At 45.4% G+C, this 12,792-nt stretch overlaps 1 protein-coding gene across 1 annotated transcript; it reads right to left on the bottom strand.

Moving 5' to 3' along the window:
* Positions 1 to 2,420: 2,420 nt before the first annotated feature.
* On the bottom strand, positions 2,421 to 12,148 carry HSPA13 (heat shock protein family A (Hsp70) member 13). The gene is made up of 5 exons (XM_086477954.1): positions 12,119 to 12,148; positions 10,630 to 10,970; positions 9,512 to 9,725; positions 7,482 to 7,649; positions 2,421 to 5,918 (listed from the first exon to the last, which is right to left on the bottom strand). The coding sequence occupies exons 1-5, from the start codon at positions 12,141 to 12,143 to the stop codon at positions 5,248 to 5,250; spliced, it is 1,419 nt and encodes a 472-aa protein (XP_086334080.1). The 5' UTR covers positions 12,144 to 12,148; the 3' UTR covers positions 2,421 to 5,247.
* Positions 12,149 to 12,792: the final 644 nt, after the last annotated feature.

Here is a 12,792-nt window from a genome sequence, read left to right as displayed (position 1 = left end):
AGAAAACCGATGAATGAGTTCTTAATGAAGATGAGAATTCCTTACTCCAGTAAACATGTGAGGGAAATGTGGCATTCCTGGTGTTATAAAATGACTAGCTTACTCAAAAGCTCCTCACAACACTGCTGTTTACTAAAACTACAATCTGTATATACTGATCAGGTTTCTTAAAATTCTGATTTTTATACAGATCAATTATTTTGATCATAGTGGCACTAGAACAACATAATGAAGCAGTAATTTTCATGGCATATTTTAAATGTTGCACTAACAAACTGATTGAAAAACAAATCTTGCTGTTCACACAGAGATTTTAGTTAAAAAATAGTACGTAATAAAGTTGCCCTGACATGCCCATTTAGTTAATACATTCTTTTGACTGCAAACGCATAAAAAATGGAAACCGCTTATTGTGTGGACATACAGGCAGATGTCACTTGGTGCTGATTTTTTAGGACGTGCGTATTTGCACGTATACTTAGGTTGATTTTTGAGACAATAAACTTGCCTCAAATTAATTTAATTTTCCCTTTGATCTTGTGATTTCTGAATAACTGAAAAAATATTTCAGATAACTGAAAACCATTTCTTACACACCTAATTTAGCATTACAAAATCACATTGTGAAAGAATCCCAGAAAAAAACAGAGCCAGGTGCAGCTGTCTCTTTGCTAGTATATTTTAATGCAAACCTCAATACTAATTACAGCAGCCGGACAGGTTATGTACATTTACTCAATGTGTCAGTTAAACATGCCTGTGCTTCTGTAGGCCACATAAATATTAATCTCCATTTTTATTACAGTTCCTGAAACTCTTCAGTAACAACTCAGTCAATACAATCTTATCTTTAAGAGAAGATCCCCATCAACTGCTTTAAACCCCCCCCCCAAAAAAAACCAAAACATAAAACAACCAACCCAAAGTGCATAAAGTTTCAGGCTACAGCCCTGTTGTTATATTACTTAAATTAGTATCAAGTAGGATCTTAATTTCTTGCCTGATAGCAAGCAAACCCTATTTGCTGTTTTAGAAGGGTAGTGAGAAGTGATGGAGGCTCTCTGAAGAGAGTTCCTCAAAGATGTGATTCTGCTACAGTGGAGCTGAATGATTTCTCTGTCCTTTCCTGACGGTAAGAAAGCAAGCCTGTCTTCCTCCATTAAAGACCGCACGCTGCCTAGTTTAATTGGCTGCAAAACACAACTAAATAGACTGTCCCTTGCACAATACTATTAGGAGTATGTAACGATTTTAAACTAGGAACAACCCTGACCGTCTGTTCTGAAAGTCCTGGAGAGACTGGTGTGACAAAGTTTCTCAGGAGAGAGGAGTTTTCTCCTTTTCATCTCTGTTTTCCTCTTCTTTCCCCCAAGGAAGGCCAACACTACCTTCCCAGCAGAGCAGAACCTTCTCATACCGACATTCAACTTCCCTGCAACATTCAGAGCACCACAGGCAGGTTCTTGTGTGGCTCTGCTTCCGCCGACCTTGTCCCCATCCCTTACCCACCACCTTCATGCTCCCTTCCAAACTTACCCTTACCTGCAAGTATCACAGGAGGAACTGGAAAGGACTGAAGTGAGCGCCGTTCCTAAACTGATTATTAAGTTTTAGGGTAAGGCTAGGGAAGGTAAACTTCAGTACCTCAGAGACCAACCGCTTTTGCCAGGTCCAGAGAGAATTATCTGGGGGCTGCCCTCAGCGCGTGGTAGTTTTTCTTTTTTTTTTTTTTTTAAATTTGTGGGGAGGAGGGTTTTCTGTGCTTACTGGTGGGCTGACATAGTTTCAGCAAACTTACTCCCAGTTCACTTACAGAGTATCTGATGCAATGATTCTCTCAGCCTCGAGGTGTGACCTTGTGTGGTCCCTGCACCCATCGCTGTGCGGGAGAGCTCAGCGGGCCCTGGGCTGGCGCACTACTCACAGAAAAAGAGAACTGACTGACAGCCGTATTTCCATGCCGACTGCACGTGTTAAGTTTCTTCCAACTTCAGCTTGAGTCAGACGTTGACCAGCACCGTGGTAGGTGGGCGCGTTGCTCAAATTAGCCCTTGGCTATTGGGTTGTTACCGGTCTCCCCCGAATCCACATGACTGGATGCATCCACTCCACTGCCGCCAGCGGCTGTCACTTGAGCAGGGTTACAGGAAACACAGCTCAGGTCGGGGTGGGGCAGGGGGAGCACACGGCCACAGTTCAGTTCTTCCAACCCAGACTGCAGCTCGGGAAGAAAGGGGTTTTTCCCCTCCCACCCCAGATCCTAACACCCCTCGGTGCCACTTCTCAGAGAAGATCTGCCACTCCAGAGTGTAGCAAACCCTTGACAAGTTGAGGGATTAAAATCTCATCCTCTTAACCTCCAAAGGAATTCCAGGAAGACAGTTACAGTATTGCCCTAAGAAACTGAAACAAGACACATCCAAAGGACAGAAATTGCTTTTATTAAAAACATTCTAAAAGGTTATTTATAAAATGCATTTGGAAACAATTCAGGAACATACAACTCGCGACGCCTCTTACACTTTCAGAACTTCAACCCACAAAACAAGCTTTAGCTATATAAATTTGTCACACACCTAACACCACAGGCAACCGTACTCAGATTTCAAGGACTGTAGAAAGCTTTCAGCCTTCAAATGCCAATTTGTTTTAAAGAGAGAGTTTTGGTAAGCAGTACACGTGCACACGTGGAAATACCCCCTTAGTACAATGGGCTTATCTTTAAAATTCAATGGTTTGTGCCAAAATACAGTATTAAAATCAAAAGATACAAAATAAATAACTTGATTGCAGAATTCAGAAAAGTAATTTAATAAATAAGGACGCATTGTGAGATATCCAACATACAGTAACTACTAAAAAAAAAATCTGTATAGAAATCTTAATAAATACCCTTTTCTGATTTTTTTTTTTTTTTACAAGTAAACAACTGACCCTTCCCTTACACTTCCCAGATTAACACTGAAGGAGAGCTAACTCCTCCAGAGTGAAGGAGCATGTGAAAGAAAAAGAGAACTTCATTTATTTGCACTGAGAGATTAACAGTTTAAAGTAACTCCTACCTAACTTGTCCCAAAACTGCAGAAAGCTTTCAATAGTTTAACTTCACTGTGATGTGCTTCTGGTTTTACACAGGTCTGCTCATTTTACACAGTGCATTAAAAAAGTGAAGAATAAAGACCTACTGTAACTCCAGTAGCCTTTGAGATGAATTTACAGCAGGGCAGAAGGAAAGGCCACAACGACTCCAAAGACACCGGGATAGATGTTGAATTAAATACATGCATTTCCGTCTGCAAAGCAAAGGCCCCAAATAGCAGCTGCGTACGAGAACTGTACTGTATATTGGCATTCATCCATGTTTTCACTGAAGAGGCACTTCTTTCAACACAGGAGTTTTAGTTACTGGATGTTCCAGTACTCTAAACCGGTTCCAATCTGTACACTTAGACAGGGTCACTTTCAAAGAGGTACAAACAAACAAAAAAATCCTCAAATAAAAAAAATAACTTTGGTTTTTAACTCAGGAAAACTGAGCAGATGTTAACAGTATTTTGGGAGTCCTCTGTGAAGTTAAACAATGCTGATGGGATGGTTGTGTGCAACTATGATTCAATTTAAGAGGTTTTAATTGGATTACTTCAAACATGTTTAGACAACAGCTATGCAAACAGCTGAATCGGCACAACTAATTTACAGCCGTGCCAAACATCAGGCCTCCTGCCAGGAGAATAATAAGCCTATTTTAATGTAGTCATAGGTTAAACAGTAAATCTAAGCCCCGCACTGTATCTTGGCAAGCTTAACACAAACAACAGTATTCTAGAGAATATGAGAAAATGCTTAGAACCACCTGTTACTAGAGCATACCTGATTAAGACTGGGTTGATGGATGTTAAGCCAGTCTTGGCTTCTTAGCTGAATGAAGTGTTTTCATTGCAGGAAGTTCTACACAGATAAAAGAATTCAACTGGCCTTTCAGTATTGATTTAACGCTCCAAAGACAGCAGGACTGTCACCAAGTATTTTGGGTTTTACAGATCATTATTTTTTTTCCTCCCCATGCACTTGCTGGATAGCTGGGTACCAAACTACTTGCCTAAAAGTCCTAAGAAGTGCTACCTCAAATCCTGAGTAACATGCGCTGCTTCCTTCCCGAAAGGACAGCTACCTTCTCTGACCTATGTTTAGTTCAGAGTGGGAATGTGACAAAACTTAAACCAGAGATACGAGCTAAAATGTGCAAAATAGTTGGGTGAATTTTCATTTACTAGGACTACAGGAACTAGACTTCATGCAGGCAGTCCCTTCTGTCCCACACTTTCTCCCCGAGAACAGCAGGGCTTGGGGTACTCCAGGGGAAAGATGTCACACACTTGTAGGCAACATTGAAATCAGTGTTGGTCAAATTCAAGGGAAGATATACAGCTGTGGCTGTAAGATACGTAAAATTACTGCAGTTTTCAAATAAGGCGGGCGGAGGGATAAATAGTTGGCGATATGCCTTTGTTCTCTGTGGAGAACATCAGTGGTATGACTGCAGCACCTGTACATTAACCATCAAAACCAGATCAGGGAGTAAGCCCTTGGAGACACGCTAAGTAACTGTGCATTAGCCAGAGCCAAGTTTCTTAATAAGGCCCAGCTGAAACACGAGACAAGTTTGCCATGTAGCCTCAGCGATACCGTTATGCTGTTATGAACAGCAGAAGAATCAAGTGAATGCATCTCATTCAAGCTGCAATGTCTCATTCAAGCTGCAACATGCCTTTTAGAAAGGTGCTTAAATGCTCAAATGACTGAATTTAATAAATAAATTTAAGGTCAACACTGCTAGTGCCATGTGCATTAACACTGCTTCACATTCTTTCAAAGTAAATACATTGGACCTGGGAATACCTACAGTACCATACCACATTACCTTTAGCCTTTGGTCACACTCCCTTCGTATTCTACACATACACCTCTTCGGGGTCTGCTAATAAAATTTAGCAAGAAAATGTGGGTGTGCCATCACTAGCATTTTCGTCCAATATCCCATCTACAAGCACATACAGGACACTTCAGAAATCACTCGTACCATTAAAGTAACACCTAGCTTCAACAGGGTTAGGTGTCTAGTAACACTTAACTGGAACAGATGAAAAATGAATGCAACACGGCTAAGAGCAGGCTCCACTGCCAGTAAGTATGCACCATCGGAGCACACTTTTGGAGAGATGGAATGCAATGGGGAAGAGTTTCTTTTCAGTTAAAATTAGTCTTCCGTAAATGCTTATTAGGGATTTCTATAGCGCTGACTTGAAGGGGCCAGGACCCACCAACAATTCCTGCTTGGATGGCTACGCCTGTTACAACTGCTAGATCAGGATCTACAGAGGTGTTGGGTTCCTTTCCAAAGAAATCCTGAATCACTTTGCGTATCTGAGGAATCCGGGTGGAGCCTCCAACCAACACAATTTCATCCACTTCTGCTTTGTGTAGGTGGCCTTCCTTCAACACTTGTTCAATGGGCACAAGAATCTTCTCAAAAAGGTCCTCATTTAACAGCTCAAATAGCTTCCTAGAGATTTCTCTTTCAAACACAACTTTGACAAACTTGTTCTCCACTTCTGGAACGTCGCCAAGATTCTTTGGAGCTATTGTTTCTTGGGAAGGCTGGCCTTTTAGCACAGCGCTTGTTTTTACCTCGCTTTCTGGAAGTTCTTTTGTAAGCTTCCTTTCCCCCATAGTCAACAACACCCTTAGTGTGGCTGCCTCATGAACAGTCAGATTTAATTTAACTGCTTCCACAGCCTGTCTGAGGCGATGTATTTCCTCTTTTCTGGTTGGCAGAGAACCATACATTTGATGGAGCTGATCATATAAATACAGCATCAATCTCTGATTAAAATCCTGTCCTCCAAGTTTGTTGTTACCTGAAACATCAGAACAGAAGGCATTAGACACATCACCTTTGCAGCTGCAGAAAGCGGCACCTTCTCTTCTACTGGGAGATGGTGCTCAAGGGCCAGAACAATGGCACTAGGACCACAAGCACGGGGCAGAAGATCACAGAGCTGCGAAAACAGACATAATGGTTGTCCACTGAAGAGCGCGCGATGGATAGTAATTTCCAGATTTTTATTTAGCAACTATTTTAGAATGTAAACCCCTTGATGTTTTTTCGCCTGGAACTGCTCTGCTATGCTGTAACAGAAAAAAGCAGTGGTTGTGAATTCAGAGATACTCTCCGTAGAAGAACACTTCTAACAATCAGTTTCTAGACAGAACCCTGTAACTGAAGCGCTATCTCCCACGGTAAATTGTTTTTCCAGCTAAAATTCCCAGTTTCAAATTTATTTTTTCTGCCCAGAACGTTTTTGTCCCTTAGCACTTCCACAGTGCAGCTTTATTGGGGTTACTGTTTCAACAGTTTCAAGTTATTCAACATCTTCATGCACCCACACGAAAACCCACACGCTTCTGAAGTGTATGCATATACCCCGCTGAAAGCCAAGAAAATGATACAATGCAAGCAGTGAACTTCAAGCTCTACTAACAGGTCAATCTTACGTTGGCCTTCAGAGAGAGAGAGAGAGAGAGAGAGAAAGAAAGAAAAGTATAATATATAACCAATTTCTACTGAAAGATTACTCTTGCACCATGTTTTCAAAACCTTTCAAACAACTGTTCATGCTTCCCGTTCAATAGTTAAAAAACAGCCTGCAGATTTTCATCTGTGTTGATCAACACTCTCAAAGTTTCCACTGTTTTGTTTTGACCGAGAACAGGACCTCCCTTAGAGGACCTCTACCTAAATACATTAGAACGAAGCTGCTCAGCATTTCTCGCTGTTCCACCCTTACCAGATGGAGCCGCAGCTCACATCCAACGCAGACAGTTAGCATTGCGTCTCAGACCTGTCCCAGTCCAGGCCAGCTGGAAAGCAGTTGTGTAGTCACTACAGTTTTACTGAACATCGCTGCCAGAACTCTTTGCCATGCGATGAATCACTCCGGCACATGCAAATCGCAAAACTGACTTCTGGGTTAATGGCATGCGCGCTCCTGAAGCGTGCCCGACTGAGCCGGAGCCAAACGAGGCGAGGATGCCCTGAAGCACTGGTCAACGGTTTGGCAAATATTTCCAGTTTGGACAAAGGTAACAGGAATATTTGTAACACCCCCAGCCCCCAGAAGTCCAGTACAAGTAGCTGTAATACGCAGCAGCACTTTACTAGTGGGCACAGAAGTTAACAGCCAAGGATACAACGAAACCACAATTTATTCCCCCCTCCCCCAAGTCAGCCGAAACACGTAAACTTATCTTAAGCGTTGAAACCAGTCACAAACCCAGTTTTGCATGAAAGGTAGCTGAGAACACATCTGGAGAACACTTTGTGACAAGGCTGCTATGTTTTACAAAGCCCCTCTAATGATGACTTTAGGTGCACCTTCCTTCCCTCCCGACTCCTTGAGAAAGTAAAGCATTTTTCTCACCTGCCATGGCTCGTGTGAGGAACATCCCTCCCTGCTTGTTCAACAGAGACACATCCAAAGTTCCTCCACCCAAATCCACCACCAGAACATTAAACACATCAGCTTTGTGGAGTCCATAAGCCATTGCTGCAGCTGTGGGTTCATTGATGACTCGCAAAATGTTTAGCCCTACAAAGAGCAGATACCAAGCAACAGTCAGGTACATTTCAGAAAACTGCAGTTCTTGCATCATAATGACATTTACCATTAATTCCTTTGGGTTTTTTTCCAACTAACTTAACTATTTTCTTTAGATCTGACATTTTAATTAAGGTTCCTACGCAGTAATACTCAATGAACTCTTTTCCTTATTTAAGCCTAAAGACGTACTACTACAGAATCAGGGTAAAGTCATGAACCATGATTTGGCCAAACTCTTTTCTTCCAAAGAAACCTTGCTAAGGAGAAGTATTTCACATGTTCTATTTCTGTTTAAATTATTGTCTAAGGGTGCTCTGTATAGTCTCTCCATTTGTAGATTACCAAAAAGACCATTTTCTCTTAAGTAATACTTACTCCTGCTAGCTAGCTATGTCTGCATTAGTCAGCTGCACCTGCCAGGACCCAAGAGCTCCCTGCTCTTCCTCACAACTGTTAATCACAGAACGGTAGGGGTTGGAAGGGACCTCTGGAGATCCTCTGGTCCAACTCCCCCGCCAAAGCAGGTTAGCCTAGAGCAGGTCACACAGGAATGTGTCCAGACAGGTTTTCAATATCTCCAGAGAAGGAGACTCCACAGCCCCCCTGGGCAGCCTGTTCCAGTGCTCTGTCACCCTCAGAGTGAAGAAGTTCCTCCTCATGTTCAAGCGGAACTTCCTGTGCTCCAGTTTGTGCCCGTTGCCCCTTGTCCTGTCACTGGGCACCACTGAAAAGAGCCTGGCCCCATCCTCTTGACACCTGCCCTTTAGATATTGATAAGTGTTGATAAGGTCCCCTCTCAGCCTTCTCTTCTCCAGGCTAAACAGAACCAGGTCTCTCAAACTTTCCTCAGAAGAGAGATGCTCCAGTCCCCTCATCTTTGTAGCCCTCCACTGGACTCTCTCCAGTAGCTCCCTGTCCTTCTTGAACTGGGGAGGCTCAGAACTGGACACAGTACTCCAGATGTGGCCTCAACAGGGCAGAGTAGAGGGGGAGGATGACCTCCCTCCACCTGCTGGCCACACTCTTCTTAACGCACCCCAGGACACCACTGGCCTTCTTGGCCACAAGTGCACATCGCTGGCTCATGGTCATCCTGTTATCCATCAGAACTCCCAGGTCCTTCCCTGCAGAGCTGCTCTCCAGCACGTCAATGCCCAGCCTGTACTGGTGCGTGGGGTTATTCCTCCCCAGGTGCAGGGCCCTACACTTGCCCCTGTTAAACTTCATTTGATTCCTCTCTGCCCAGCTCTCCAGCCTGTCCAGGTCTCACTGAACGGCAGCACAGCCTTCTGGCGTGTCAGCCACTCCTCCCAGTTTTGTGTCATCAGCAAACTTGCTGAGGGTGCACTCTGTCCCTTCATCCAGGTCATGGATGAATATATTATATAGGACAGGCCCTAGTACTGACCCCTGGGTCACTGCTAGCCACAGGCCTCCAGCTGGACTCGCACTGCTAATCACCATTCTCTGAACTCTGCCATTGATCCAGTTCTCAATCCACCTCACTGTCCACTCATCTATCCCACACTTCCTAAGCTGACTGATGAGGATGTTGTGGGAGACAGTGTCAAAAGCCTTACTAAGGCCAAGGCAGACCACATCCACTGCCCTCCCCTCATCCACCCAGCCAGTCATTTCATCATGGAAGGCTATCAGATTGGTCAAGCATGATTTCCCCTTGGTGAATCCATGCTGACTGCTCCTGATAATCTGTGGGGAAAAAAAAAAAAAATCCATTCTAAGGTTCTGTATCACTGACTCGCTGTTTCTGTATCCTCCCCAAAGACTCTACTGTTAGTGAAATAGAGCTGAAGCTTTCACAGAAACATGCTGGAATAAGGAGACATCACCTGCAAGGTTAGCTGCCTTAATGGTAGCATTCCGTTGCCTTTCATCAAACTCTGCTGGCACAGAGATGACCGCCTTCGAAATGGGCACGCCCAGACAGTCTTCTGCCATCCTCTTCAGTTTCAGTAGCAGCTGAGAGCCAATATGCTCTGGGGTGATGCGAAAGGTTTCATTAGTTGTCACTAAAAATTCAGCTGATCCATTGTTGTTGAAAATCTACGAGGGAAAAGTAATACAACCCACAGGTGAGAAGTCTTTTTCTTACGCTTTCCCACCCTGCTCCCAGCAAATGTTTTATTTGCACATAGTCTGTTTATTCTGGAAAAATATGAATGTACTTTTGCCACTTCCTGAATCACTTTTATTCCTTGACTATGAGTACTACGCAAAACATGCCACTTAAGGGGTCTGAGTATATCCAAAGTAGTGACACCCACTGTGCCCAGGTAAGCCACATTAAAACAAGTTAAGAGCTAGCAACTGTGTAATCGACTTCAACACCACACTCAAAGATAAAAGTAATGCTTTGTAAGCATTAGGTCTACCTTCTCGCAGGTTCTTCTTTCTGAAAGGGAGCAAACAGGTTGGTGCTGGAACAGCTTCTCTGAACAAGTAAAGAATTCAAAGACAGTTTGCAGCACCTGAAAATTCGTCTCTTTTCAGCAAATACTGCACCACGCTGAATTAAATGCAATACTTTTTTTTTTTAAAAAATCAGCTTTCAAGCTCTGCTGCTGGTCAAGTAAGCACAAGAAAAGGGCTAGGGAAAAAACGCACTGGGACAGAGAAGACATGACTTTTTTTTTTTAATCTCAGGGAAAAAGTGAAGTTTCAGCAAAGCAGAGTTAGAATTTCCAGTTGAAATTTATACTTTAAGAGAAGGGGCTGGAAGGTTTTACCCAGAAACACATTTCACAGTAGAGGTCAGGGTCCTCTGGAAAACCACCATCAGCTCTCATGCAGAGGTACATGACTTCCACAGCCAGTTCCTCCTCCCCTCTCTGGACACCTTATGGTTTTCAGGCATATCAGATTTAGTCAAATGACTCAAGCCCAGACAAGCTGGTCACCCGCTACACGTCTCAAGTGTCCTACAGCTTACCGCTTGGAGAGAACTCACCTTAAAGGGATACCTGCTACTTTCACTTTTCAGTTCTTCTGAAGTGAAGATCTTCCCAATGAATCTTTTTGCATCATATATGGTGTTCTGAGGATTGGAATCAGCCAGCTCTAGGCCATCATATCCTACATACACACCCCGGTCCGTGAAAGAGACTATGCTTGGTATGCTGTTGTGCCCATTTTCATCTGCAATAACCTTCACCTGCCCTGTTCCAGGAAGAAAGACACCGACAGAGCAGTAAGTCGTGCCAAGGTCAATCCCAATCACTTTTGGTGTAGGCATTGGTAAATATTGCTGTGCTAGATAGCCAGCTAACAGGAGAGCCAGAACGGCCGAACCTGAAACACAGAATTTTAAAAAACAGGGTTAGAGTGTCTACTGCTGCAAGTTTAGAAGTCCATGCAAACTACGTGGTATTATATACTACACCTCATGCGGTTTTATTTCACGCTCTGAAGCCTGTTCAGCTACCTAATTAGTTTTCCATTTCTTCAAAGATCACCAGCAAGTTCAAGTCTCTTAATTCAACAAAAAGTCGTTAGAAGAGTCAAAAATCTTAGGCACTAAATACTAAACTGATTAAAATAAAGCCCATGAGGTACAGGAAAGCCAAAAATATCACCACCTTGTAATAATTATTTTTCTCTCTATAAGGTACTTCAAAAATATAGGCTAATTAGTATTTCGGGGGGTATTGTCTATGAATGACCCCTAAGGGACATCTAGTTAATGAGGCTACACAAAATCACAGTGAAATGACAAACTCCTGACTCAGATATCTCCTCCAACTTCACTGGAAGTCCAAAAATAAAGAGATGCAAAACCCTGCTAATTCCCCGTATTTCAGTTCCCAAACAGTGTCTTCCCACACCTCTGAATCTCTTCCATGCCTTGAAATCTAGGGATAGACTAGTTTCAGCATAGAGTACTTTTTTTTTTTTTTAATTTTACACATAACTAACAGACAAAGCAAGAAAACCAAAGCATAAAACAATGCCTGAGAGGAGAAACAAAAAAGCACCAACAAACAACCAAAACCTCAAGAATTAATCTACACAGCTGAAGTTTCAAAGAGTGGATAAGCTCTTGTTCCCAGCGGGGAATGGTGGTCACAGCTGCGCTTCAAACAGAAAGAACAGGTTAACTCCCGGCCGCGAGCCTCCCAAGGCACTTCCTAGCAATATGCCGCCCAGCACGTCGGCTTGAACGCCGGAACAACACACCGACCGCGCCGCGGGAAGCGGTGCCATCCTACAAAGCCCGTCCGGGGCGAGAACGCTGGCGGAACCACTGCCAGAGCCCCAGCCACACCGCCCGGCCGCACTCACCGCCCGCCGCCTGAGGCAGGGTGACGAGACGCGCCTGGACCCGGCTCGGCCCGGCGGCTACCACGGGCGGAGCGGGAGCTCCCTAGCGCGCCGCCATCCACCGCCCGCCCCCCAGGAACCGTCCCCTCCGCAGGCCGAGGGGCCCCACCGGCGCTCACCCAGCACCGCCATCTGCCCGGCCATCGCCGCCGCCAGCCCCCTCAGCGCCCGCCAACGCCGGCTGCTGACGGCTCCTTCCGGGCCGCGCCGCGCCGCGTGGCACGCTGGGACTGGTGGTGCGCGCGGCCCGCCCGCCCCGGTCACGCCCAGTCTGCTGTAGGCGGAGAGAAAACTACAACTCCCAGGGGGCATAGGAGTGCGGCTATTTCCGGTAGAACTGGCCAATGGGCTGAGGGACGAGCCATTCGGCAGCAGTGGAGGGGAGGAACAGGCAGCGGGGGAGGATGTGCTGTGCCCGTGCTGGCGCATGCGCAGATCGGGGCCGGCCGGTTCGCTGTGCCTGCCGGGAGCGGTAGTTCGGGGGTGGCGGCGCGTTCTCCATGGCTGTGTGGGGTGGGCTGGGTGCCGCGGCAGCGGCGTGGTATCTGGGATGGTGACGGCGCCCGGCTTCCCGCCCGCCCCGAACGGCCCCCGGCCCTGGGGCACGGGCAAGGCGTCAGGCCGCGGTGCCGGGGCCCGGTCGTGGCGCCGGGGCCCGGCCCGAGCAGCCGCCGCTGCCGTCGCCGCCTCCCTCGGCACCCTCCTGCCGGCGTGAGGCGTTAGAGACCGTGGCTCTGCCGCTGGCGCATCAGCGCGCGTTAAACCGATAGGACTTTGAGAGTCATTATTACAA

This window comes from Leptosomus discolor, chromosome 1, assembly GCF_034619465.1.
Source record: "Leptosomus discolor isolate bLepDis1 chromosome 1, bLepDis1.hap2, whole genome shotgun sequence".
NCBI lineage: Eukaryota > Metazoa > Chordata > Aves > Leptosomiformes > Leptosomidae > Leptosomus > Leptosomus discolor.
The sequence above is the reverse complement of the archived record's forward strand: the minus strand, read 5'-3'. Positions and strand labels throughout refer to the sequence as shown.

Bases quoted from the DNA above. Each gene is read 5' to 3' on its own strand.
- HSPA13 (XM_086477954.1), bottom strand. From the start codon at position 12,143: ATGGCCGGGCAGATGGCGGTGCTGG. The intron at 9,726-10,629 runs GTGAGTTCTCTC...TTTCCCTCGTAG, and splicing joins GTAGCAGGTATCCCTTTAAG to ATTTTCAACAACAATGGATC. The intron at 7,650-9,511 runs GTGATGTCTCCT...TGCTCTTTGTAG, and splicing joins TAAGGCAGCTAACCTTGCAG to GGCTAAACATTTTGCGAGTC.